At 39.3% G+C, this 22,155-nt stretch overlaps 1 protein-coding gene across 8 annotated transcripts in view; it reads left to right on the top strand.

The window, feature by feature from the left end:
- The window catches only part of LOC109997651 (voltage-dependent R-type calcium channel subunit alpha-1E), a 57,511-nt gene that overhangs the window by 28,739 nt on the left and 6,617 nt on the right, over positions 1 to 22,155 (top strand). For all 8 annotated transcript variants that reach the window (XM_065954133.1, XM_065954131.1, XM_065954129.1 and 5 more), the window contains exons 14-41: positions 167 to 279; positions 390 to 521; positions 807 to 876; positions 1,290 to 1,407; positions 2,595 to 2,662; positions 2,836 to 2,903; positions 4,874 to 5,626; positions 7,043 to 7,323; positions 7,572 to 7,725; positions 7,822 to 7,951; positions 10,919 to 10,978; positions 11,115 to 11,221; positions 12,888 to 12,984; positions 13,092 to 13,252; positions 14,686 to 14,823; positions 15,030 to 15,231; positions 15,330 to 15,494; positions 17,712 to 17,822; positions 17,940 to 18,020; positions 18,308 to 18,427; positions 18,555 to 18,620; positions 19,724 to 19,815; positions 19,939 to 20,113; positions 20,209 to 20,336; positions 20,693 to 20,789; positions 20,943 to 21,048; positions 21,592 to 21,699; positions 21,787 to 21,887. In XM_065954133.1, coding sequence (XP_065810205.1) covers positions 167 to 279; positions 390 to 521; positions 807 to 876; positions 1,290 to 1,407; positions 2,595 to 2,662; positions 2,836 to 2,903; positions 4,874 to 5,626; positions 7,043 to 7,323; positions 7,572 to 7,725; positions 7,822 to 7,951; positions 10,919 to 10,978; positions 11,115 to 11,221; positions 12,888 to 12,984; positions 13,092 to 13,252; positions 14,686 to 14,823; positions 15,030 to 15,231; positions 15,330 to 15,494; positions 17,712 to 17,822; positions 17,940 to 18,020; positions 18,308 to 18,427; positions 18,555 to 18,620; positions 19,724 to 19,815; positions 19,939 to 20,113; positions 20,209 to 20,336; positions 20,693 to 20,789; positions 20,943 to 21,048; positions 21,592 to 21,699; positions 21,787 to 21,887 — 4,002 coding nt within the window. The remainder of the gene's footprint in view (positions 1 to 166; positions 280 to 389; positions 522 to 806; positions 877 to 1,289; positions 1,408 to 2,594; positions 2,663 to 2,835; positions 2,904 to 4,873; positions 5,627 to 7,042; positions 7,324 to 7,571; positions 7,726 to 7,821; positions 7,952 to 10,918; positions 10,979 to 11,114; positions 11,222 to 12,887; positions 12,985 to 13,091; positions 13,253 to 14,685; positions 14,824 to 15,029; positions 15,232 to 15,329; positions 15,495 to 17,711; positions 17,823 to 17,939; positions 18,021 to 18,307; positions 18,428 to 18,554; positions 18,621 to 19,723; positions 19,816 to 19,938; positions 20,114 to 20,208; positions 20,337 to 20,692; positions 20,790 to 20,942; positions 21,049 to 21,591; positions 21,700 to 21,786; positions 21,888 to 22,155) is intronic.

The raw sequence follows: 22,155 nt of genomic DNA, 5'->3' as shown, positions 1-22,155 counted from the left end.
ATCCTTTAAGAGGTAGACACCTTGAGGAAAACCAGACTCATGTTGAACAACCATCTACCCAAACTGTGTTGTGCTTGGAAAGTGGGATAGCGTGAGATGCAGAAGAAGAAGACTGTCAAATGGACCCATTGGGAAGTTAATATTTGTTTTTCTTTTTTGGTTACAGGTCATTGTAGGCAGCATCTTTGAGGTAGTTTGGGGTTTCTTCAGGCCTGGCATGTCGTTTGGGATCAGTGTACTGAGGGCGCTGAGACTCCTGAGAATTTTCAAGATCACAAAGTGAGTCGGTCAATGAAAAAAGGCCCTCTTTGTCTGCATATCTGTGGGTATATATTTTCCAGCTGTGTTTAAAAGAAAAAGATAAAAAGTCTGTGATTTCTCTCCATCAGATACTGGGCATCTCTCAGGAACTTGGTTGTGTCCCTTATGAGCTCCATGAAGTCCATCATCAGCCTGCTGTTTCTTCTCTTCCTCTTCATCGTTGTGTTCGCTCTACTCGGGATGCAGCTTTTTGGTGGAAGGTGAGTGTAACCCTCAGGATGTAAATACTGAAATCTTCAATTCTCAAGGGACAGCTTTCTTTTGTCATTCATATATTATTGTAACCTACATATGATCAAACCAGTCTTTGAATTGCCTACAACACCCTACAAACGGAACTGCAACGGTGTGTATGATGAAGAGGAGAGGAAATGATATGTCCGGATGAAAATAGATCTGCATCCTCCTCCTCCTCTGCTTCCTCCTCCTCTTCCTATTCTTCCATGGTCATATCTGACCCTGCTTTCTATCTGCCTCCCCTCTAGGTTCATCTTTGAAGATTACACTCCCACCAACTTTGACACATTTCCAGCTGCCATCATGACAGTGTTTCAGGTTTGGCTCCCACAGATCCCCTCGTTCTGCCTGCTCTCCATGACACATTGCACCCTGGGATATTTCTCACCCCAGGCACAGATTAAACAACTCTGCTCACTCGCTCTCTACCCCCCCTGCCTCTGCTATCATCCCACACATCCGTGCACACATATGGGCACATGAATATCAGACAAGTGAAACGTGAACAAATCCACATCAGATCTGCTACAAAACCAGCCCCACTGTGAAGGACTGTTTTGATCAGCAGACATAGTAATGACTTATCCTGCTGCCATTTTTAAAGCCTATCTATAACTGGTTTGCATGCAGGGAATATGTCTTCTCTTCCATGTGATATAAAGGCACTTTTCTCAAATCATGTACATGCACTGTAATTATCTATACTTAATATTCTCCTTGTTTGCTTGCAGATTTTGACCGGCGAGGACTGGAATGAGGTGATGTATAATGGGATCCGATCCCAGGGTGGAGTGCAGTATGGCATGTGGTCGTCCATCTACTTCATAGTGCTCACCCTGTTTGGAAACTGTATCCTTATTGACTTTGTAATAGTTGTTAGAAAGCTCTAATATGGCTTCTTCTCTTCACCTGTACAAAAATCAGTGGTAGAAGAAGAACTGAAAAGGTATTGGCCTAACTGCCTAACTGCAGTGGTTTTACAGTGGAGGAACACTACATGATAAGAAAGAGTGGTGTATAGAAATGTTTACCTAATTGAAAGTGTAGAGCCCCTTACAGAAAAAGGCTCTGTTAAAATAGAAGTCCGCAGAATGTCAGCAGAATGGCCTTTCCATAAAAACTTGATAATCCAGTATTGGTGGACTTTTGTTGTTGCATACATTTAATTTAAGGCTAATTTTTTTACTTTAATTTAAAAGTAATGTTTAATCTTTCATTCAAAATTATTAAGCCTATGTTCTAATCTAAGCTTTCCAGTTGCTTGCTTCTTATAAAAGCCAGCCAGATATTAAAGTTGTAGCTTCCAATTGGCAGAAAATTGCAGTAAAGCAGAAGGAATCACCTTCCAGAGATATGTACAAATATATGCCAAATGAAATGCTGTACTTTTGGCAATTTAACTGTAAATATTTCTCCGTCATTAATGCAGTTTCTGCCTTCATCTTCCACAAATTGAAAGCAGGTCATCACACTTTTTAACCTCCTCTCGGCATTAGTTTAAAATACATACAATAGTGTTTACCTGTTTTCACTATCTTTTCCATGAATTTGACATACACTTGCATAACTATACAATACATGTAGTGGGGTATAAAATGAAAGTAACTGAAGTTGGATATTTATAAGCTGCAAATGTAATTATTTTACAGACCATACTTATATCTACCACTATATTTCCATCGATTATAATACAGGTCAGATGCAAAGTGAAATGGACATTTACTGAAATAGATAAGCAATAAAAATTGTAATAGGAGGATATTCAGTTAACGTCAAATAAACCAAATGAATGTTTTAATGAGCAACTCTGAAACACAAAATAGGGTCCTCCACACTTGGATTATGTGACTACACTTACACTACACTACACCCGGAGTTTCTGGTTGAAGCCTCATAAAATAATAAGAGGGAAGATTTAATTTAGATGATTTTTTTTCATACATCTACACACAATATGGATTTCTTTAAGGGAGCTGGGAGTACAAACACTGATAGGTTCCTACAGGTGTGTTTGTTTTTAACCGTCTTCATGACAGACACTCTGCTGAACGTCTTCTTGGCCATCGCTGTGGATAACCTCGCCAACGCACAGGAACTGACAAAGGTTTGTACTATTTTTTACCTCCGTATTGGCAGTGAACCAATGGTTTTTATAAATATAGTACACACCTTTAGGGATGTATATCACAAGTGTAAAATATAGCAGATTTAGGTTCATTTCTTGGTGTTACAATCAATATACATTTAATGTGTATTATTTTATATTTTTTTTATCAGGATGAAGAGGAGGAGGAAGCGTTTTTCAACCAGAGATATGCCAGAGGCAGAGACGGCCTGATATCTGAGTAAGTCATTGCCGCCAACAGCAAACAAAACTTCTGTTCTAGTATGTGATTAGCACTCACGGCTCTTAGTCCGAAGCTCTAAATCATCAGCGTACGACTGATTCTCAGATAAGATCTCATCTTAAGCAAAGCTGAATAGTGTCACGATTCTTTGAAGAGTTTTGTCTCTCGCAGCAGTTACTGGTCGCCCTTCTTAAGATTTAGTAAGGATGCTTTTGGATGACAGGTGGTAAACCTAATGCTACTTTTTATTGACGATGATATGTTAAAAATCAAGAGGGTCTAGCTCCCAAGATCAATATTTCCAAAAGAAAGGTGTTGATAATGAACTCTCTGAGAACCAGTTTCTTCTGTTGCATGGGGAATGCCAAGTTACACAGGCATGTTAAAGGCATTTATGATTGAATGTTAATTGGATGTGCCTGATTTAAAAGCATGACCCCTTACTTTAAAGCTATTTATATAACTGCTTGTCTCTCAATAAAATGAGGATGAGGGCAGATGGTATTTTTCAAAGATTGTTGTGAACAGCAGGAAGTTTCACTCTACCAAGGGGGAGGGATATTTTGAGCATGCAGATTGTGACCAAGTTTCCATTCTTTTCTTTTCTTTTTTACCAATCTATTTAATCCCTGTGACAATAGAGTTACAGTTGAGAGTATACAACTACTGAAGTACATGACCCATCAGGGGAAATACTAATTTACCAGATTTCTAAAACAGCTATCACTAAAGAGACATGTAGTATACTGCAGGGACACATGGAGTTTCTCATTTAGAGCACCAGCTTGACTTGATTAGGACTACATTCATTTTTATGCATGTTTTTACACCATTTACTACAAACTTATTTAGGTAATACCATCAACAGTGAGATTTCCCACATTATATTATATATTCTCTATGCAGTAGCTACAGATCAAAACATGAACAGTGAAATGGCTGTGCTGTATTATCAGTAATAGTAAAAACAGACACACTTTCAGGTAGTGCATAAACAGGGGAATAATCAATGAGAGGCAACTGCACACACTGTGTCTCTGTTGAGGTGACACTGAGTGTATCATTTGTCTGTTACATATTTGAATGTTAGTCTTGTGTGTGTTGCAGCTTTTAAGATGCAGATTTAAATGTGTTTAATTGTGTTTGCTGGTTCCATCACATTGTCTTGTTTTTATGACTGTTTAGTGACGTTGAACAAAATGTAATGTGAATTACTGTCGATTTGGAATCAATTTGATCCGCAACCTTTGACATTGAATATAGAACAAGAAATAATATGAATGTCCATAAAACTGAAAACTTATTTTAATAAGAATATCTGCAGTATTCATCCTCAAGCAATTGTTACAGTTCCATGAAACTCTGGATGACTTCAGTTTTGGTCCCCTTCACATATTTTGTTCTGTGTCACAGCAAATGTTCTGTGTATGTTGTACAACACTAATGTCTTGTTTTCAAATAATCACTCATTGATTACATGGACGACAAAAGAATCTGAACACCAGTAAGTATAATTGTATGCATCCCTGTCTCACAGAACTCCCCCCTTTAATTCTCTCACTAGATTATCAAGATTATTTTCTAGATGTTACACTATGTTTGTACTTTGATCCCCTGCACCTTGGCCTTTTTGTTTTTGTGGGTTTTTTTTGTTTTTCTCTTTGCTTTTGATCTGTCCTCACCTTTCAGGTAACTTATTTTTTTTCAGTTTTTGGATGTTTTTTTTTAGCTTGGAATATTTTGCACATTTTTCCATGGGAATTTTATTTATGTTACTAATTAACTAACATTAAAAATTCACAGAAAAGGTTTTTTCCTTTTCTTGCAACTTTTTCTTTTTTCTTTATACTTTATACTATTTAACTGGTATGCTAAATTCACACAGTCTTGATGTTTCTTGTGACCATTTCCATAAATTTGGCCCTGTTTCTGTTCTATGATGACGTGAGATAAATTATGGTCCTTAGTGGGAGGAGAAGACCCTACCTATACAGGAAACGAGCTATCCATCGAGGCCGGCCAAACTTCCCAGAGGAGGCTGATGGTCCTCCAGGAGCCGCCGATGAACAGCCCCTCAATGGAGCAAAACCTTTTTCCAACCGCCGTGATAGGAGGAGGAAGGTCAACATGTCTGTGTGGGAGCAGAGAGCCAACCAGCTACGCAAACGTCGCCAGATGGCGAGCAGAGAGGAGCTGTTTAGCAGCCCTACAGAGGAAACCGCTGAAACCCCTACCATCGCCCACAACACCAACACCATCTCCGATGAGGCCAGCCCTGCTCACCTGCCTGAATCCCCCATGTCTGTGGGGATGCCCCTCCCGGAGCCCCCCATGTCCATCTCCATCCCCATGCCGGAGCCTCCAACAGCTGAGCCTCTGGTCAACCTGAGCGAGGAGAAAACAGGAGGAGGAAACCACCGAGCTGCTGGCGGGGGCAGACACAGGATGGGCCGCAAGTTCAGACCCAGTCAGGGTCCAGAGGAAGGGGCGCGACACAGACGACACCGTCACAGAGAAGCTCGACCAGAAGCAAAGAGTCTGGACTGTTCTCAGACGCCACATGAGGTGCTTCAAGTGAGACGGTCGCTCAGCCAGGAGAGGAAGATACTGGATGAGACGGAGGAGAAGGAGGAAAAGGTGGAGGCAGAAGGAGGGTTGGCCCAAGATGACTGTGGAACAACTATCATCAACCCGTACGCAGAAGTTGGAGAAGATATGAGGCAAGTCTGTTTTCATTTCAGATTATAAGGTTCTCGTGAACCAAAGCATATTTTTCCTTTTTATTATATATCAAGTCCTTTTTCTTGTATGTAATTATATAGTGGAGACCATTTTAAATGAAATGTCTCTAGAAATGTCTCTATTTTATTGTCCATGAGAGAGCACCTTCTCTCTTCTTTTTTATAGCACATATTCACTTGTTTTAAACGTTCATTTAATGCATTGTCCACATTCACACAGAAGTCATTAATAGCTGCCGTTATCATTTAACCTGTCTATCCTGAATGAGATGAAATCCCCTCTATTTCGGTAAGGGAGATAAAAACCAAAGTCTACTGTCATGCAAAATCCAACCCTACAACTGCATTACATAAGGCTTTAGAAATTTAGACAAATTACCGAATCAATAGTAGACACACCCTCACCTGTTTTTTATTTTACACATGTAAATGTTAGAGAGAGGGAAATTACCAAAAAAGAATACGTTCTTTTTGAAAACATGTAGCCTACCTTCCCTTTGTCTAACTGCTGTTCTAAAATAATCGAGCAATTTCTAAGAATAAAAAGCGAGACTAAAATCATCCATAACCATGCCTTAGTCTCTACTAGGATAAACGGTGTCACATAGAGCTCAGCGCTAACAAAAGGCTAACGTGCTTGTGAACATGCAGACCAGTAGATGTGCGGCAGTTTAATAAGTTCCCATGTGTTCACCATGCGATTTAAGTATGCTAGCTTGCCAACAGGTGTTTGGCACTAAGTTCAAAGTCAGGCTGCTCATTGCTAACAATACAGTGCTAACATTCTTGTAACAAACACACAGATATGCAGAAGTGTTTATATTTCTCAAATGTTCAGTGTCACTTTCACGTGCTAGCTGACACTAAATGCGAAGTAAAGTTGCATACATAGAGTTCAATGCTAACAGTTCAATGCTAACAGTTCAATGCTGACAGTAAGCTACAGCATAAACCTAATAGGCTATACATCAGGGTTCTTGCTTATGCTAGTGGCAATGCTAACACTTTGATGATAGTAGGGCTTGTTCACCACATCATTTCAGTGTGTTAGCATGCTATCATGTGCTAATTACTATTAACTGCGAAGTTAAGCAAAGGATTTAGAGAATGCCATTTATTTCAGAATTGAATTGTGACCTGACAATGATGCAAGTAAGAGGTCATAAAAGTTATAGTTAATAATTATTAGGAGGACATGAAAATCTGTCCAAAATGTTTTCAGTTCATCTAATGGCTGTTGAGACATTTCATTCAAAAGTGGGCTAAAGTGGAAAACCAACAATTTATTATATTAGATTATAAGGTAGGATCCTCTCTCAAGGGGACATCCATTGACATGTCAGACATAAAGCACTTTCTATCGCAACTGATTAATGCTTTTCTTCCCTGTTTCAGATCTGTTGTACCTGGTGGCGACATCCCCGACCCTCCTCAGTGTGAACAGCTGCTAGACTGTTCCTGGTCTGAGCAGGGCGAAGGCAGACACCCAGACCAGTACCAGTCCCTTTGCCAGAACATGCCCGTGGAGTCTGCCTTGGAGGCTACAGAGTACACTGTGAGGACCACCGAGTCAGGGAGCCGCCCCGTCTCCATCAAACGAAACAAGTCTAACCTGGAGGGAAGTGTGGCCATTGAAATGTCTGCACAGCCTCTGCTGGAACTCACCCCCATGACAGGTAGCACTGAAATCACTCTGAATGCAGTCACACTGTTCTACTAAGCATCATCAAGTGGGATTAAGCACCAGTATCACTCTTTCAACATGTGTAGGTGTTTCTGACATCTGATAGGAGTGCCACACTTGAAGAATTATTTTGATTATTCCATTGTACTGGTGAATCACATTGTTCTCTCTTTGTCATAGCAGTCCCTGCACTGCTAAAACATTTACTTCTCCTTACTCCAATCAATGTCTGTGTTTCAGTGAACAATAAAGAGTTGGAGGCATACAACTCCGACCAGGATGACGACGACGACGACGACGACGACGAAACAGACGAAGAGGAGGAGGAGGAACCTCCACTTCCTCCCAAACATGTAGCGCCAGACAGCATGTTCATCTTCAAAGCCTCCAACCCGTAAGATGCTGCAAAATCTGCTCAACGATTCAATGTCAAGGAACATACAGAGGTATTTGCATCTCTGTTAACATCTGTCTCTGTGTTGATCTGCAGTATCAGGAGGATATGTCACTATGTGGTCACGATGCGTTACTTTGAGATGACCATCCTACTTGTGATTGTGGCGAGCAGCATCGCACTGGCTGCTGAGGACCCTGTGTGCACCAATTCAGACAGAAACAAGGTGAGATCACAGCACATATTTGTATTTTGGTTGCATTTGGAAATGTAGGATGAATGCGTTTAAAGTATCCATTTACCAGCTTATAAATGATATGAGGCTATGACGGTATGGTAAAGATGGATGATAAATTACGGGCAGGGGCAGCTCAAAATAAAAAAGGTAATACAACATGTTGACTACGTCTGCAGGCAAAGTGGTTTATAGCTGTTCCCAACAGCAACAGTCTAAGGCAGCGTGAAAATTAATCCTCAATTGTAAGGCGGAATTTGCTCATTTTTTAAATGTGAACAACTGAGCTCACTTGTGTTGTGTCCAAAATCGGAAGTAGGGTTTTTTCCAAGTTATTTTTTACATACAATGTTCATAACAAAAAAAACAGTACAAGTTACGTTACAACTGACAAATAAAATCTTAATAGCTTTTAAAAAAGAAAACAAGAAAATATGTTCAAAAGATACAATAAGATAATTCTAAAGACAAACCTTCTAAGAAATATAATTCTTGAAATTTTAGCCTCAGGTTTACTGTTTGATCCCTAGTTGATGTAACACTCTCTCAGTAACAATGTGTCGTGACACATTTGGTTTCATGCACATCAAAGGTGACAATCAGCAGCTTTGACTGGGACGTAGCTGTGCAAATTGCTTTTCACAGTTGTTGTTTTTTTTGTCTTGTTTTGACAACTCAGCATCATGAAACGTGTCAAGCGTGACCAAGTCAGCACAAACAAGTAAATCTACATTGTAGCTAGCTTCAATGTGAGAGAGAGTGACAGAAATGATCTCCACTTCAGTCAGTTCTATCATTGCATGGCATTCCCACTGACTGTATAGACATGTCTTCTTGTCTGAACTAAATGATACAAATTAAAGCATCTCATTTGTAGAGTAACAGTACAGCTTAAAGAGAAACTTAAATACCCCCTCAAAATCTTTAACCTTAATTCAGAGGTTACATAACTCACCTTTCTGCATCCCTGTTTGGTGTGGTGAACCTTTTTAACACATGTAACCAGACCTTTCAGTGCTCCTGGGTGGCCCTGAAGAAGAAGGCAGCATAACATATGTGCAGCCTTTTGTAAAGTTATTCTTTAAAGGGCAATTTCAATCATTTACACATCAGCACAAAATTAGCTATAAAATTATTTTAAGATACATTTAACACATTTGTTGAAAATACGAAAGACAAAGAAAAGAAAGGAACAAAGACAGAACATTTCTTTGAATGCCTTCAAGAGGGGGGCTAGTAGGAAAGAGAGGGGGTGTATACATATTCTATGGATGGCTTAGTGTGTGTGCATGTAGTTGTGTAAAAGGTGATAGTTGTAGGAGATGGGTGGGGTTGAGGATGAGGATGAGGGGTTACCAGCTGATGTAAGGGTTTCAGACAGGAGCTTGGCTGCAGGTTGTATGGTGGAAGGAGGGGGTGAGAATAGTGAACTGAGGACGTCTTTCTGGCCAGGGACCCACATTGGCAGTAAAATATGTATCCTTTGATTTTATCATGTAGTAGCAGATAGGAAATGTATCTCAGAAAGCATTCCTATAAGTAAGATAGTGTCTACCGGACTACAATGGTTTCAGGGCCTGATACAGATATTAGGGTCAAAAAGTCGGGATACCTACAGGAAGCTTTTGTTAGTCCTGCAATTATAATAATAATAATAATAATAATAATAACTTTATTTATATAGCACCTTTTAAAAACACAGCTTTACAAAGTGCTTTGACAAACAGCAAAAACAAAAACAAAGCAAACTAAACCAAACACAGAAGAACATAAACAACAGCAAGAATATAACAGATACAAAATACTAAAAATAATTAAATACAATTCACCAGAAAAGAACCCAAACTGCACGATACCCTACAGACATATATAACCCGACCATCACAAGAACCATTATAAGAACCCAGGCAACACAAGAACCCAACAACAAGAGCTGAGGCCAAGAGGACCAAAGATTTTAAAATATGTTGGAAACTAAAAGAGCTAAAAGCAAATAAAAAGATAACAGCAATAAGAAGGTAAGAGCAGTAAAAGAAATAGAAACAAGTGGTTAAAGGATCAAAAAACCCAAAACTGTAATATTAATAAAAATAAAAAGAATATAAATATGAAACATAAATAGACAAAGTAAGTAAGATAAGAAATTACCAAGTTAAAACACAAGAGGAGATTAAGATATGAGCATAAATACGAGATAAGAGCATAAATAAAAGGACAGTAAGAAGTAAAAGAAGATAAAAATAGTAAAACCATTAAGAAAAGACATTAAGAAGACGACATCACATAAAAGGAAGTCTGTAAAAGTGCGTTTTAAGAAGAGATTTAAAAGAATTGAGGGAGTCTGCGAGTCTTATCTCATTAGGGAGGTCGTTCCAAAGTCGAGGGGCCCTGACTGAAAAGGCCCGGTCACCTTTAGTTTTAAGTCTCGACTTTGGAACGATCAGGAGGCCCCCACCTGAGGATCTAAGACTGCGGGCTGGCTCATATGGTGTCAGTAGCTCTGTTATATAGCTTGGAGCCAGCCCCGTCCGTGCTTTAAAAGTAATGAGTAAAACAATACTGAACCGGGAACACCGGTTGAATGAGTACACTTTTTTTAAATTCTGTTTGATGGGAATTTATTACAGCACTTAATTTGTCAGATATCTGAAAGGGATCCAGAGCTCAAGAGAGAAATCCAAATTGAATATTTCGATCTATTTCTAAAGCTATAGTTTTTCTAACAAACACACTCATGCAGCCTCTGTTTAAAGGTACAGCTTCTTTTAAATAGAAACTGTTCAAGGTTTGAAAAATATGCCAACAAGAGGATTACAGGTTGAAGGGGTTATAGTGTGCTATGACACTAAGTGTGCTGTGCATAATATATAGAATAAGAATGTAGAATGGATTTCCGCCATAAAACATGCACAGCAATAATTTTTATTGGTGTTTCTTTTTGTGTGTGTTAATGATCAGGTCCTTCGTTATTTTGATTATGTCTTCACTGGAGTTTTTACCTTTGAAATGATCATCAAGGTGAGTATATTTTCATACAGAAAACACTCTTTACAGAAATGTAACTGACTCTAGATTCACTCAGAGGTGTTCCCTGTTCAGTATTGTTTGATCCATCGACTCTGCGTGTCCTTGTTTATGCATATTTGTCCCCCAGATGATAGACCAGGGTCTCATTCTGCACGACGGCTCTTATTTCCGAGACATGTGGAACATCCTGGACTTCATCGTGGTGGTGGGAGCTCTCATTGCCTTTGCTCTAACGTGAGTCACTGTATAGTGCCGCCTGTTGATGAGTAATGACTGACTCACTGCAGCAAATCGTTTTCTGAGCATACAGTATTGTTATAAACGACCTTCCCTCAAAGACACTTTTTTACAAAAATGCAGTCTGCTTCAATGACAAAGGAGCAGCTCAGAAAACTGCAGATATGGAGGCATGCCTGGTTCTGTGAAGTGTGTAACTCAGATTTAAGTGTTTGTATGGATGTCTCTGTAATTTCAGGGTTTACACATGAGTGAGGTGTGTCATGACTGCTGTGAAAAACCTCTACTGTATTTGCTTCTGTTGTCGTTCCCAACTGAGTGTGACAGATAACTGACTAAACCTTTTTCCGCCTTCTGTTGTACTGTACAGGACTGTGCTGTGGATTTCTCTGTTGTGATTATAACTGTGATCCTCTGAGCTTTGCTCACAGTGTATCTCTTTTTATGCCTCAATTTTTTTCTATGTTGTTCCTGTGGATTTTATCACTGTTGGGGCTACCAGGAATGTGATGGGGTAAAAATTTCTGTCACACTTTATGTGAATGTCTTCCATAAGCTTTAAATATATATCTTTCATTTCATTTGTATATATTTTTGTATTTATTGTGTTTGGATTGTGTTTTTGTTGTTGCGTCTTCTAAACCTCACCAGCAGGTATCAGGGGTTAAATGTATTAACATGTAGTCACTTTAATAAAACCCTTTTGCCATTTTAGTTTGACCCTCTTAGAAATTAAAAATTAACATGTAAGTTCATTTTATAAAGTTGAATTGGCACATTCTTCCCAAGGGTGCACTTAAAATGAGTCCATTTGAGTATAATGGGTTTACATTTTTTATGTGCTGTGGAATGTATAAAGTGGAATATTACACAATGCCCAAAACCCACACAGTTGAGATTGGGTTTCAAGGACAGAAACAAATAAATACAATTCTATGATTTAATGTTATGACCTTGATAAGCGAGAATTAGCCAATGAGGTGAGCGTGGCACTTAAAGACACAACTTAGGGGACAACAGTTTGCCTCGCTGTTAGTTCATGCGCCCTGTGTACAGAGGCTGTTGTCCATGAAGTGGACGGTCCAGGTTTGACTCCAGCCTGCTGCTCCTTTGCAGCATATCATTTATTCCCCACTCTCTCTCCCACCCTAGCTGACTCTACCCACTGTCCTAGCTCAACAAAGATAACAACACCAAAAATTCATAGTAAAAAAAGCAATTGTCTCACCGAATTTTTGAGAAAGTGATTTAGTGGTTTCATTAATGGTTTAGTGGTGTATTGAAATCAAAACAAGCCTTAATTATGATTGTGAGATACATAGAGTACATACAATTTCAAAAAGAGGGTTATGTTCTTGACAATCTTTTAACTTTGACTTTATCTTTACAAAACACAATCTGACTTATGTTTCATAAAAACGTCATGCAAAGTAAATCATAGCACAAACAGTACTCATTGTTGCCATTGACACCTGCTGGGCTTGGTACAAACACACTCAAAATGAAGTCCTGTGTCAATGTGTTTTTTTAATATGCACTTGTGTTACCATTTCGATTTCCCTGTCTTCTTTTCACTGTTATGAATGTAACCATACCAAATGTCCTTGTGTCTAAGTTTGAGCACACATCCTTTCTCCTAAGTGCTGTATTTCAATGTCAACAGAAACAACAAAGGCAGAGACATCAAAACTATCAAGTCGCTCAGAGTTTTGAGAGTTCTGCGGCCTCTAAAAACCATCAAGAGACTTCCCAAACTAAAGGTATGAAGCAATCTCTCTGCAAACATTCTCCTGTATTTTGTTTCTCTGGTGTTCTTTCAGAGATCCCTGACAGGTTGCTCTTGCTTTGCCATCCCTCTTCTCCACAGGCGGTCTTTGACTGTGTGGTCACATCTCTGAAGAACGTCTTTAATATCCTCATCGTGTACCAGCTCTTCATGTTCATCTTTGCTGTCATTGCTGTGCAGCTCTTCAAAGGGAAATTCTTCTACTGCACCGACAGCTCCATGAACTCAGAGAAGGAGTGCCAGTAAGTGGATCTGTTGTGGTATCTTAACCAGCCATGGAGGAATTACTCAAAGATTTCAGGAGAAGTAGTACATTTAAAATATTTTTCTTAAAAGTAAATTAAAAGGTATTTGACTTTAAATTTAATTATATAACCATAAGTAAAAGAACTCATAATATAAAATAGTGTCATTGTAGTGATTTTTGTGTGTGCTTTTAATAACAAGAACATGTCACTAATACACCCAGTATTGTTAAAAGCACAATATTTCTCTCTTTACTGTTTAAAGAAAGTAGAAAGAAGCAGAAAAGTGAAATACCCAAATAAAAGTGTTGGTACTTTACTTTTAAAAAATCCTACATGTTTACTTTCCTCAACTGATCCAAACCACTCATTCAACGTCTACATCACTGTTTGAAAAAAAAACAAAACATATACCTTAATATCTACCTTAAGCTAATTGTTACCATAAGTTACAAAGTGAACATTTTGCTTTAATAAAGAATACTTGAAACCATGAGCTCACCAGCAAAATGATTCCTGAGGTAATGGATCAAGAAGGGAAGTAGAATCTTTTTCTATACAATTGGACTTCTTTTGGCAGCTGGTTCAATCGCCCCCTGCTGGGTTTCAGAAAGAATGCAGGAGGTCTTTCTGCATTGGCTTCACTTTCGCATCAATGGCTAAGTCCTCTCTTTCATACAAACTTGTAATTGTTATTGCCACAGCCAGTGAGTCTTTTTCTGGTAGGGAGAAGAGTAACAACTATAATTTTAAGAGTAGAGTTTCAATAACTTGTTGTCAAAATGGAAACTGTAAAGTTTTACATTGTAGGGATGATGCTTATTTATTTGCTAAGAGCAAGATGAGAACATGTAAAAAGTGACTTTGTTTACACACTGGCCTCTTTAAAAGTTCACTAATTTTGTATCTTATCTGTTCAATCTGAACACAATCAAAAACAGGAACTCTGGGTCGGGTTGTTTCTGGCAAACCAGACAAAAATGTAAACCAGCCGACTAATCCTGTCTCTCTTACTGGCCAAAAAACTGGAGAGAAGAAACAAAATAAGTTATTTTCTTACAACTAGTCAATGTACAAAAAGAAAATAAACAAGCAAAGCAAAGAAAGGAAGCTTCCAATGGAGCACAGAAAGATGGCCTAACGGTTAGGTCGCTCCCCATGTACGGAGGCTATAGTCCTCCAAGTGGGCGGCCCGGGTTCAAGTCCGACCTGTGGCTTCTTTCCCTCATGTCATTCCCCACGCTCTCTCTCGCTCATGATTTCCAACTCTATCCACTATCCTATCTAAATAAAGGCAAAATATATACATAAAGAAGAAAGATTAACCTGTAAATACTACATAGACTGATATCTCTCTCTTCATTACAACTGCTGGTTGGATGAGTGAATGATGAGAATCAATGACCTGTGGGCCGCTGTGTTCCCTACAGAGGCTACTACATCGACTACACCCGAGACAAGAAGGAGGTGAAGAGACGAGAGTGGAGGAGACATGAGTTTCACTATGACAATGTCTGCTGGGCGCTCCTCACACTTTTCACTGTCTCGACCGGAGAGGGATGGCCTCAGTAAGTAGATTTTCACCCAGGAGGGCAGTCCAGGTAGTTCTTTTAAGTTTAATGTTCAAACTGTCGTTTTGGTTAGTTGCAACATAAGAACTACAAAAAAAACCATGCTTTTATTGCGTAATAAGTACATACATTAATATCTCGTTACTTTTTTCCTCCCCTAAAATAGATGACTGACATATCTTCTTTCTCCCATCTCCTTCCAGGGTCCTGCAGCACTCCACTGATGTTACAGAGGAGAACATGGGGCCGAGTCGAGGAAACCGAATGGAGATGTCAGTTTTCTACGTGGTCTACTTTGTGGTCTTCCCTTTCTTCTTTGTCAACATCTTCGTTGCTTTAATCATCATCACCTTCCAGGAGCAGGGCGATAAGATGATTCAGGAGTGCAGCCTGGAGAAGAACGAGGTACGGAGCGTTGAAATATAAGAACCAAGACAAAGAGATATGTAAATTCACACATTTTCATCTGCTCTATTTTTTCTTTTCAAATTTGTCTCCATCAGAGGGCTTGCATTGACTTTGCCATCAGCGCCAAGCCGATGACCCGCTACATGCCTCAGAACAGACAGACCTTTCAGTACAGGCTGTGGCACTTTGTGGCTTCGCCTTCTTTCGAGTACACAGTGCTCGTCATGATTGCTCTCAACACTGTGGTCCTCATGATGAAGGTAAAACAACAACAGTAATAAGATAAGATAACAGTTTATTGTCTGTTTGCACGGAAATTTGTCTTGCATTACAAGCTCAGAAATCCTCGCATCCCAATCAAATCACATCACATTTACATTTAAAATCACAGTTCAGGAGTGACATACATATATAAATAATGTTAGGAGATTGTCCATGAAAAAGTTAAAGTGCTCACAGTCCATGTGAAGCCCAGGTCAGGTCAGGCAATCTTCCCGGCCAGTCTGAGGGTGTGCTGAGTGCAGCTCACAAGGAAAGAGCGCTCAATACAGTGACCCACCATCTTTTAGCATATACCCAGGAGTCTTAGTATCCTAGACTTTAGCTGGATTGAGAGGCCGCAGAACCAGACTGAAAGAGCACTGTCTGTGTCCACTCCCAGATATTTAAATGATGTGCATTTTTTTATATTTCTATTGTGAATGATGACTGGAGGACTATACTGCGTGTAACCAAAGATACCCTCCTCTGTTTTGATGGGATTTAAAATGAGGGCATTCTGGTCACACCACATGGGCACTCTGTCCTCACTGTCCTGCTAGAGTTCTGGCTGCTCCTCCTCTGTCATCAGTGCTACTAGTGCAGTATCATTTTGACAAGATGGTGATTTGGCACACTGGTAACACAGTCATTGATGTAGATGGTGAATAACAATGGTGAGATGACACATCCTTGTGGAGCGCCGCTTCTCATTGTGACCAATGTGTCATTTACCATCACCCGCTGCTGTCTCTTGATGAGGAAGGAGTGGTACCAATGAATGAAATAATGATTTATCTCCAACTGGTGCATTGTGGAGAGCAACATGTATGGTTTAATTGTATTGAATGCGGATGAGAAGTCAGTGAATATTACTGTAGCATAAGGTTTGCTTGTTTGAGTATCCAGATGCTTTGAGACAAGGTACATGCAGGAGCTACAGCATCTTCAATGCTACCCTTGTAGGCAAACTGATAGGGGTCCAATCTGTCCTGTACAGACTGAGAGACCATGTATGTGATGATCTTTTTCCAGTGACTTCATTAAAATCGTGGTTAAAGGGTTAGGGTTGGTTTTTCAACACAGAGGCACTGATGTTGTCCGGGGCAGGTGGACTTAAGTGCGTCAAGGCATCGAAAGGCATTGGCCACCTGACCCACTGAGATTTCTACCCTGTAATCAGTCAGCATGTTCTGACCTCAACACATCACTGCCGCTCTCTCCAATTTTAGAGTCCTCAGACTGGAAAAAGTGTTCAGCTCTACAGCAGAGGCCAGCTCCTCATTTGTTACAAATGACTTATGTTGTTTTCTTGGCATACCTGCCTTATTTTTCATGTCCTCCCACATTTTTCTCGGGTTACCATCATTAAAAGCCTCTGTGTCTCTTGTGTGCGTCTTTTGCCTTCCTGATTTTACCCCTCAATTCCTTGTCTCTCCTCTGTAGCTCTAATGAGTCCTTATTTTTAAAAACGAATTTCCTCTGGTTCATTACATGTTTAATGTCTTTTGTTATGTAGGTTTTGTTGTTTCGTTTAACTATTTTTGTGGGTATGATGGACTCTGCGTGTATGTATGTAGTCTGTTGTGACAGTACTAAGTGCCCTCTCTTAGCACCTCCCAGATACCCCACATTATGGGCAGAGTTAGATATTGGTGGTTTGCTTCTGGATTGATAGGCATTGCCCGATGTTTATGAAACGTTTATCCACTGTGTTTTCCTTCCTTGTTCCACATTTTACAAACCAGAGTTTTCTCTAGGTTGCAGGAATTTAGGTCTCCAAGAACAATGGCGGGGGTATTGGGGAATTGTTGTGCTATCGAGGCGGCAGCGCGGCATGCTTTGCCGCTGGGTGGGACATCGACAACAAATAGAAGAATGTTGCCAAATTTGGGAATGTTGCCAAAAATCTGATTGGCTGAAGGGTGCCACGTGGATGTGCATTAACTTTAGATACCAAAAGCAATAAAATGTTCACTTTGATTGTTTATCTAAAGCAAGTTTTTAGGCGTTATTTACACTTTGCTGACTTGAACTGGAACAAACTGCTGAATGGAAGGCGTAAGTAAATCTTCAAACAGCCAGTGTTGAGATATATGCAAAACGTATTGGTTCAAATGTGCGTATCCATCTTTATAACTAGTGAAAGTGATCACTGTAGATAGTGGCATCAAAATGTATGAATGTTATTTTAAATGTTGTCCCTTTTTTCTCCTCAGTACCACTCGGCTCCAACAGCCTACGACATGGTGCTCAAACACCTCAACACGGCCTTCACTGTCCTGTTCTCCTTGGAGTGCATCCTAAAAATCATGGCATTTGGTTTAGTGGTGAGTGTTTTCAAAAGAAGACGGACAAAGGAGATGTTAATCACATCTTATGCTGCTGATGATTAATTTGTCTATGTTTGGTCAAACAACTGAAATTGTTTTTTTCTTTTTCCGCAGAACTACTTCCGAGATACTTGGAATATTTTCGATTTCATCACTGTGCTTGGCAGCATCACTGAGATAATTGTGGATTTACAGGTAAGTTCCTGCCAAGACACCGTTTCATTTTCACACTGTGGTGAACCCAAAGAAAAACGTCGGAAATAGCCAGCTTTGCAAGCAGCATTTTTTTTTTCATTCCAAGTATCCTGGTGTGCTGTGATCCCTGCCTCCAGACACAACTTAAGTCATGTTGTGATGAATTTCGCCATCTGTGTTTTTACATCCTGTCTCCCCCGTCTGTCTGCCACTCTCTCTCTCACTCGCTCACTCTCTCCCTCCTTCTGGTGTCACCCTCTCTCAAACCATCCGTGTATCTTTCCTAGTCGGTGAACACCATCAACATGAGTTTTCTGAAGCTTTTCCGGGCAGCCAGGTTGATCAAGCTGCTGAGACAGGGGTACACCATTCGGATTCTGCTCTGGACTTTTGTACAATCTTTCAAGGTTGGCTATGTTTTAATCAACTCATTGGTTCATGTCACTTCAATGATGATACATATCTGGAAGTAAAGTTAATTAAAATTCTTATGACAAGTTTTAATCAAATATTTTGCTTTCTCTCTTTCAACAGGCTCTGCCTTATGTCTGTCTTCTCATTGCAATGCTTTTCTTTATATACGCCATCATTGGAATGCAGGTATTCTTTCACTAAGATACATTATGGTTGATATTACAGACTGTCACGGCTCACAGTAACATTTATTTCAGTGAGAAAGTGTCTAGTTATTCTTTGAGCCAACTTAAGGAACTTGTAGTTAAGAAAATATATGAAAACATCAACTTAGTCTCTTAAAATTTAAGGATTCAGCTCAGTTCAGACCTTTATTGGCCCTGGAAGGGAAATTTGATTTACAGCAGTGGACAAAAACACACATGAAAAAAGACACAGGACAGTGCAACACAACCTCATTAAATACAACCAAGAAAAGGAAAATGTAACTGTTTGTTAGAAATCCCACTTGAATGGTAGCAATATGAAAAAGTGCTATAGTGCACAGAAGATTAAGTGCAATAATTACACGAGGAACATACGAGAAGTAGTATCTGTTGCTCTTAGCCCTGGACAGCCTGTAGCTTCGACTAAAGAGGAGAAGAACAAAATCCTCCATGAGAGGAGGGTCAGAAATGGTCATGATTGACTTTGCTTTTCTCACAATTTGTCTGTTCCATATTTCTGACAAGGAAAGCTGCTGTGTGCCAATTATTTTACTTATATTATTCTATTTTACTGTTTTAACAACACTGGACAGATGAATGTGTGCTTCAATGAGACTACCCTGTCGAACCTTGTTTGGCCAAATGTATTCCTTATATTTTGTTTATATTATGTGTATATATAAGCAGTATATATATATATATATATATATATATATATATATATATATATATATATATATATATATATATATACATATATATGTTTATAAAGTAACACACACACACACAAAATATATATATATATGTATATATATACATTTTTATAGATTAAGGCAGTCAACATTTATATCTTACACTTTGAATTCAGTACTCATGTGGATATACTTGTGTAAAGCTGCTCACTTTTAAACTGCTCCATCATTTCCATAGCGACAGACCCAATGTGATTTTGTGAAAATGTGATACATTTTTCATTTCTACATTTTAATTGAATTGACCCATGGAATAAAACAGCTGCTAAAGCAGAAGCTAACCGGAATCCAATGAAATACACATATTGAATGATTCTCGTGTTTTCTGCAGGTGTTTGGAAACATCAAGCTCAATGATGAAAGTCACATCAACCAACACAACAACTTTAAGACCTTTTTCAGTGCACTGATGCTGCTCTTCAGGTGGGCTTACAAGAAAATATCCTCCAAGCTTCACGGTTCAGTTTCATTTTAAGTGAATTCCTCAGGGAAAATGGGTTTCAGTTTGATGTAAGCCAGGTGTTTGTTTGTGTTTAAAACCATCAGGAGTGCAACAGGGGAATCCTGGCAGGAAATCATGCTTTCATGTCTGTCGGGTCAGGAGTGTGAACCGGACTCCTCCATTGCCCCCCTCACCATGTCTCCAGACCACGAGGGAGGCTGTGGGACAGACTTTGCTTACTGCTACTTTGTCTCATTCATCTTCTTCAGCTCTTTCCTGGTCAGGGCTCCAGCGAAACTACATTCTGTTGATATGTTGGGTAGTTATTCTGCACTCCTGAACACTACTTTTTTCTTTGTTATGTTCTTGTCTAGATGTTGAATCTGTTTGTGGCTGTGATCATGGATAACTTTGAGTACCTCACAAGAGATTCTTCAATCCTGGGTCCACATCACCTGGATGAGTTTGTCCGCATCTGGGGGGAGTATGATCGTCTGGCATGGTGAGATCTTATCACTGCTGTATTTTTTAACAGGTAGTTTATTTTGACCTGATGAACACTCATGTTCTATTTTTATCCAGCAGAGGGCCACCAAATAATGTGAAATGTTGCATATTTCAGGTCAATGTGCCACAGGCTGATAGTAGTCCTAAAAAGCCTTCAAGAGCAGCTAGAGTACACTGTGATTGATTTTTTTTAGAAAACAAACATTGTTCAAACAAAATGTCATACTTGAAGAAAAAGACCTTGCCAAAGATTTGCTTGAGTTTTTTTTTCATTCTTTATGAACTTCTCCACCCTCTGCTTCTGTTACTCTGTGCCTTGTCTTACTCATCACACCTGTGTTGCCTCTGAAGTGGTCGTATCCACTACACAGCCATGTACGAGATGTTAACACACATGTCGCCACCCCTGGGCTTGGGCAAGAAGTGTCCAGCAAAGATTGCCTATAAGGTACATGAGCCAAGTTTAAAGACATTTAGAATATATAATGAATTCATTTTATGCAGTACATTTATTTACTGGATTGAAAGGAACACACCAACAATCTGTAACTACGTTCATCTACTTTCTTCTTCTTCTCTCTGTCTCCTGTTTGTTTCTCAGAGGTTGGTGTTGATGAACATGCCTGTGGATGAGGACATGACGGTCCACTTCACCTCCACCCTGATGTCACTCATCCGCACGGCTTTGGAGGTCAAAATAGCTCGAGGTCAGGGTCACTAAGGAGTGTGTATGATATGGCATCATGGCTACCATAAACAACTATTTTCATTAAAGTTCATTTTACAGTCACTTAATCATTTCATGTATAAAATGTTAAGCGTGATGTCATTCTCTCTCTATATATATTTGTTTACTTAATCAGTCACTGCACAATAATAACTGTATATATTCTTGCAGTCACCACAACTGTCTATTTATTTATTATTATTATTATTCATTCACTGAACAGCAATTACTCTGGCCACTTTTCACAAACATATTTGTCTTTCATATCACCACAAATATATTTTCACATAGGTGAACTGTTTTTGTAAACGCTGCTGTTTAGTATTGCTGCTAATGAAGTTTCGTTGTGTCCTTGTAGACAATGATAATAAAGATTCTATCTATCTATCAATTCATTCATTTAGTCCAGGCACACTGAAAAATATATTTATTTTCTTTCTTGTTGTGTCTTTTGACTAAATACTTCATTCAGATGAATCGCATTAAATGATCTACTAACTGTACTGTAACTGAACTGCCAAAGGTGGAGAGGACCGTCTCGCTCTGGATGCCGAACTCCAAAAAGAGATCAGTATCATTTGGCCTTATCTGCCCCAGAAGAATTTGGATCTACTGGTACCTATCAACAAAGGTCTGGTTCTAACTATGGAAGTTTAACTGATTGTAATGTTTAGAGACGAGCAGTGAAAGTTAATGTGTAGTGTATCGGCCCTCACAGATACAGACATGACGGTGGGGAAGATCTACGCTTCGATGATGATAATGGACTACTTCAAACAGAACAAAGCCAAGAAGCTCAGGCAACAACTCGAAGCTCAGGTCAGCCGTGCAGGCTGATAGGCCTGTTCCTCAACCTCATTGTACTTCTCACCATGTTTTATAAATAATTATACATGGGGCAAGACACGCATATTGTAAGAACATTTTACAGAAAAGGGGAACAAAAAAATACACATCCTCACATAGGATCGTTTTTTATTTCCTCTTAAAGCTCTTGAACCCATGTTTGAGGCACAATTTGATTAATTATATGATAACGACAACAGCTTCAAAGTGTGTTTTTGTTTGCTTAGCCTAAATATTGAAA

This window comes from Labrus bergylta, chromosome 4, assembly GCF_963930695.1.
Source record: "Labrus bergylta chromosome 4, fLabBer1.1, whole genome shotgun sequence".
NCBI lineage: Eukaryota > Metazoa > Chordata > Actinopteri > Labriformes > Labridae > Labrus > Labrus bergylta.
The sequence above is the reverse complement of the archived record's forward strand: the minus strand, read 5'-3'. Positions and strand labels throughout refer to the sequence as shown.